The sequence below is a fragment of the Fusarium tjaetaba genome (genome assembly GCF_013396195.1).
Source record: "Fusarium tjaetaba strain NRRL 66243 chromosome Unknown NRRL66243_c0000221, whole genome shotgun sequence".
NCBI lineage: Eukaryota > Fungi > Ascomycota > Sordariomycetes > Hypocreales > Nectriaceae > Fusarium > Fusarium tjaetaba.
In genome coordinates, this window is record NW_023501417.1 from 24094 (window position 1) to 30093 (window position 6000).

A 6000-nucleotide genomic window follows, 5' to 3' on the forward strand; every position below is an offset into this window, starting at 1 on the left:
GATCAGTTAGATAGATACTGTCATCTCACCTTCCGTGGTCGTTGCAGTGAGGGAATAAACAAAGTGCGTGGTAGTGTCACAGTTAAGAAAGCCAATTGCGACAATAAAGTGCTTTGTTCATTGTCTGCCTTGTCTCAGCAAGGTCATAATGTCCTATCTGTATCCCGCTTCCTTTCTGGGAGCTAGCCCATAACCAGCTTCCCAGAGCCTCTCTTTTCATATCATCATCCTTCACGGCGCATGTACCCCAGATCCTTCATTGCGCCGTTTCCCCCCATACCATTGCCCGCTTGGTATCATAGTAAAGCAATAAACAATAGCGAGTGATCCCGAGTCTCGCGGTACTCGGCCGTTTCCATCCAATGAACTGACATTTAAAACGGCATCGTGTTGCCGCCCCATTTGTTCCTGCATATGGCCATGTATCCTCTGCCAAACGTCCTATGCATGCATGTCCCTAACGCCTCGTCCCCGTATCAAAATATGTCGAGTGTGGTGCATCCAAGTGTCGCTCTTTGTGCTCCCACATTCATCTCAAAACGCCTTGCGGCTTCCTCTAGTAACCCATCCCAGTAGGTATCATTGTATATGAAGTGAAACGAAAGAAAGAAAAAAGATAACTCTGCCCTTTCGGGACAGGGAGTCAGTGAATAACATACCCTCGTATAGGACATGGAAGTCTCACTTCCAAGCCTGGTCCTCGACGGCTGGCAAATGCCTGCTTCGCCTAATGAGGTGGTCCTGGCCGCTCTCATGTTACTGAAAAGAAGGAAGGCTAGAGCAGAACTTGATGGTCTCACCCAGCACGGTCCTGCTACCCTTCAAAGGCCAGCCAAGAAGGTTTGCAAAGAGCAGTGCTCAGATCAACAAAAAGTCCCATCCCTTCGATTCCATGACATCCCGCCAGTGGATGTGCAGCTGGGCCGCCTCAGACGTCGTGGACCCGGGCGTGCTCACACCCGAGAGGCTATCATTCTGAGCCCACACCTCGTGCAGGAGGGTGGCTACACGTCCCATGGTGCCAAACCTAGCCGAGTCGCCCAGCTGAGCCAGGCGATCCTCGAAGAATGCACGGAATGAGCTACCAGGAACACTGATGGAGCCGCCAATGAGGTAGACCCAAGCAAGGTTGCGGTCAAACCCATTGGGGCCCGAGGGAATGTGTTGAAGCACACTAGTCAGCTTCTCAACCAAGCCCATAGGTGATGGCTGCCTGGGGTTGAATCCAGGAACCAGGCTGCAGAGGAAGATGCGAGCAGCAATGCGGAAAGCCATGGTCATGTTCTTGGAGAGCTGCTTCGGTGAAAGGCTGCCATTGGCATTGAAAGGCATCTTGGGGCCTGCATCACCCATCTCGGTCAAGCTAATCTGCTCTCCAAGGGCAGAGACATGCTGGCACAGTGTGAAGTCATCCATGCCATCCTTCTTGAGAGACTCGAGACAGGCGATCTCAGAAATGAGATACATGACCCGGTCATCACAGCCCATCAGCTCCCGCAAGCCAAGGCTAGGGTTGAGCTGAGAAAGGTGCTTCTCGCGGTAAGTGTGAGCAAATGTTGGTGAGCGACCCTTCATGGTGGCACCGAGAATGTCAATCCATGACGAGAGAGACATGTTGAAGGGGGTTTGCATTGAAGCCCGAGTAGGGTCAGAGACAATGCCGGGAAGGTCAAGCTTCTGCACCAAGCTGATGGCAGCCTGGAAGTGCTGGTGCCAAGGAATATCGAGAAGGCCATCGTCAAAGCGGCCAACGACAGACTGGAAGAAAATGAGGCCCAGGGTTGCCTCGAGAATTTGCTGGTGGTTCTCATCCTTCTTGAGAGCCTCGCAAAGAGCCCAGATGGTGGCATAGCGATGGCGCATGATGTCGTTGTCAATGTCCTCAGTAGAGGTAGCGCCATTGATATGTGATTTGAGGTGTTGGGCAGCGACACTCAAGCAGCAGTGAAGGTAGGCACTGTTTGATTGAAGAGCAGGGAGGATCAGGTCTGAGCTGACTGAGCAATGTTGATTGGACTCGAGGATGGGAAAGATGGTGGGCAGAACGAATTGGATGAAGTGGTCTAGCAGGCGCTGGTCATTCTCATCCAACTCAATCTTGACTTGCCTCGACTCTGTAGAAGGGCCATGTGAAAAGTCGAAGAAATTGCAGTTGAGGGTCTCCTCTGAAAGGGATTCCTTGCGCTCTTGGAAGACCTGCTCGGCCCACTCGCCGTCGAGAGGACCGTTGGGCAGAACAGTACCAGCTGGGGGAGGAGTGTGGTAAGTGCTGAAGGTGGAGATGTGTGATTCGCGAACTGTGGGCACATCGTTCACAAACATCTGTCGCTCCGTCTTGACATCGATCTCATAAGGCGAGTAGCTGCCAAACATGAACTCGGGGTGCATTGGCGCACCGAATCCATACTCGTTGCCGCTGGGAGGGCTGTTGAAGTTGAAAGCAGCTGGGAATTGAGAGTCAATGGAGGCGGATCTTGTGCGGTCGAGAGGATCAGTGAATGTGGCTGATGTGGGAAGAGAGTGTGTGAGGCCGGGAGGAGAGCTGGTGACAGAGTTCTGGATGTTGTGTGATGACTTCTCAGAGAGCTTCTTGCGCTTGATGATCATCTTGATGTCCTCCTTGTGTTTCCTTCGCATATCGTTGTTGCTCCACCACATGGGTCGCTTGTACTCGCATTGCAAGCCAAGGTGCTTGCAGGCTGTGCACATGGGAGTTCCCTCGTCGCATTTCTTGCGTCGCAAACGGCAAGTATAGCAGCCTGTGAGATTCATGTTAGCTCACGACACTTCAGTGAGATGGGGTATAAGCGGGCGTACCTGTTCTTGAACGACGATGCATCTGCGTCTTTGTCTTTGGCTTGCCATTGCTGGCTTTGGAGGCCGGTTTGGCCTTTGAAGACTGTGATACAGTCATGTTGACGGTGCTTCCAGTTGCTCGCGACACGCCTTTGCGATGGTCGGGGGGCAGCGTAGACATTTGTAGGCTGCGATGCTTGGTCCTTAGAGTATTGGCGTGGTAGGGGACCAGGAGGGGTGTGTGATCGACAAGGGGGGAGTGGTACTGTGTAATCAGGGACCAGACGCACACTGTACTCTGAACCCGGGCCTAGTCGAGTGTGGAGTCGATCAAAGCGGGACGGGATGGAGAAATTGTCTTTGCTTGTATTTTGCTTTAAACTGGGCTGAGGATCCAGAAGCGAAAGCCAAGAGGTTGGGCGTTGGGAAATGTGACCGGGGGGGATATCGAATCCGAAGTTGTCAAGTCCGTTTCAACAAGTCGAAAATTAAATTAGTGTTATTGTATCGGTCAGGATCAATATGGATCACTGAGCGAATTGTTTGATTTTGTGTGCAGTCGTGTAAGTGGCAGCCAGGCCAACGTGTCAGACCACAACGTATCGTTCGTTATTCCGTTTCGTTTCGAATCGAAATGTCCTTTTGGGAACTTGCGTAGTAATGATTGACTGGTTCGAAGCAAGTCCGGCTTGCTTGTAACTGGATATTGTAAAGATTGATGCGGGCAATAGAAAGGGCTTGAGGGGGGCGGTAAGAGAGGAAAGGGGAACAAGAGAACCTTGGGCGACACTTGGAATCTCTGAACATAACGAAGAAGAAAGAGGGCAAAATTCTTGGGCGGCTGCTGGAGGGCTAAATCCTTATATTTTGGCCGCTTCTCTCGTGGCCCTTCACACGTCGATTCGATGATGGCTTCCCATCGTCTTGTTTCTATTTTTGCATCATGCACGACGAGCATGCCATGGCACCAGAGGCAGCGACTGCGCTTAGAGAAGCCAATGGGGAGAGTCGGTCAAAAGATGGTCTCTCTGTGCCCATCGGAACTCCACTCTAGGAATAGATATGCACAAAGACAATAAGGCGAGCAGGGGTTCAGTCGTCTGAAGGGGAAAGTCGCGCATGGTGTGCCCATCTGGTCATCCATGGTCATAGCTAGCAGCCACTCTGCTCGCATGAAGAGCTCATCAACGGGGGGGTTGGAGCCCGTTCGGATCTAGCTCCTCACGGGAGGATATGCGAGGCGGGCGAGCTTGGACTTTGACTTTTGGCTTCTGATTTGAGGCCCTCCACTTGTTGGTTATCTAGTACTCAAGGTTCAACTGCTATCCATCCAGATGCCTGGGAAGGCTGAGATGCGATTCGTGATGTTTACTTTCGCCCGGTAGAAGGAATGTCCAGAGTTCAGGCATGAGCTCAGCTTTCACGCAGTAGATCTGTGTGGTGATCAGTATGGGTTGCTTCTTCAGTATCTATTCCTATCCCAAGAAGCAGTAATACCCACCATCATCATGATGCTGATACGGATAGAGAAGCTCACCGGGCTGTTGCGCCTGCGTCTGCATATGCGCGAGTATGTACACCGGAAGAGGGGAAATGCCAAAAGGTCGCACAAGGATCCGACCGCTAGCTCACCTCCTCTATCAAGGTCTCATAGCAGGGTCGTTCCATGCTCAACTGGCAGAGAGTGTACTGTGTAGGTCTGAAAACTCTATTCGGTCGTATCTAAGATGGATTCATTAAACAGTAGCATCTAGTGCAGCCATGGTCAGTTGTGCAATTCACGATTTGCGAGTCATATTTCATGCTTCACGTCTTGAAACTCGGCCGAAGTGGACGATCGGGCCAGAAACTTGTTGGGCTCTAGGACACAACGGAGATAGGCTGGTGGTAGGAGAGGAGCCCTGGCCAAGTACCTAGACGATTTTTGACGAATAGAATAGTCAAAGAGGCGGTCAACCTTCAGATTGGTCAAGCGGCGAAAGACCTCGTGCTTGCAGTCCTGCAGGTAGCTGTCCGCAGCCGAGTCGAGAAGCCAGAAGCCCCATGGATGGCCGCCAAAAACACCAAGTCTCCAGTTCTAAAGAATGCCGGTATGGTTGGGTGTTCCGGGACAAGTGCATGTCTTGACCAGGGGTGGAAGATGGTGACGTCTAACAGCGCGGGGGTTGTTGAAAAATCCTATAACTGGAGGTCACGAGGGTCTAAAGGGCCTTGTGAGCGATAAAGGAACGAGTCAAGATGGGGTTATGGGCTCAGATAGAGCATTGACATGTCTCTCTTGTTTAGCTCAGGTAACCTCGAGTGTTGATCAGTCTGTGCCGAGACTTGAACAAATCTTCTCTGTAGTAAAAGTCAGTGAGACACAAAATATGATTGCTGCAACTAGGCGGCAACAACTCAGCTTAGCTCAGTAGCTTGACGAACTGGGGACGTGAAGAATAGCGCTCAACACTCACGAAACGCAAGACGCTATACATGGCTTCTGCTGTGTGCCGTAACAGTCCGGCATGTACCCGACCATTGCTCCAGTGGACATGACCTGGCATTGCCATGCTTTCCAGTGGCTGATCAGTGAGAAGCTCTGCTCTGCTGGCGCCAAAGCTGGGTCAGGTCGCATTCTGTAGTGACTGGGAAGGAAAAAGATCGGTCTGGTGAGCAGGCCTGTCGTTGTGGAAAAGAGCGTTTCTGGCCCGTGATTCGACAGCCGAGGGTGACACGCGTGCATTAGCGCATTATGGGACGGGACCAACCGATGAGGAGCTTCTGCCGCGGAGCAGGGGCATGTGAGCGGTCTAGCCCGAAAGTGTGTTAGCACTGTTGATTGCCTACCCCGGCCTCAGATCTGGATTGGCCCCGAGCCGCAGGTGGCGCAACAGGGGAGCTCTGACGCTATAGCCAATGAGAGCACAGAAGTCGATGATCTCTACCGCCATGCTCTTGCATCTATCCAGGGGCCCCTGGCTAGCTCGAGACCCTTACCTTGCATTAATGCACCTCGAGGTGATCAACAAAACACCGAGCCGAGCGGGGAAACTCAAGCTGGTCCTGGTGAGTTTATGATGTGATAAGCGGACCATGACGGGCAATAACGGGCGGCCTAAAATGGGTCCTTTCATGTATCCGTATGTATGCTCTTTGACCGTTGGCTGAACACGAAAAAAAAAAAAAAAAAAAGAAGAAGAAAAGTTGTTGAGACGCAATGAA

At 51.8% G+C, this 6000-nt stretch overlaps 1 protein-coding gene across 1 annotated transcript; it reads right to left on the reverse strand.

The window, feature by feature from the left end:
- Positions 1–858: 858 nt before the first annotated feature.
- FTJAE_9689 (transcriptional regulatory pro-1) lies at positions 859–2914 on the reverse strand (the record flags this gene model as incomplete). Its single annotated transcript, XM_037356634.1, has 2 exons — positions 859–2759; positions 2818–2914. The coding sequence occupies 2 exons, from the start codon at positions 2912–2914 to the stop codon at positions 859–861; spliced, it is 1998 nt and encodes a 665-aa protein (XP_037203253.1).
- Positions 2915–6000: the final 3086 nt, after the last annotated feature.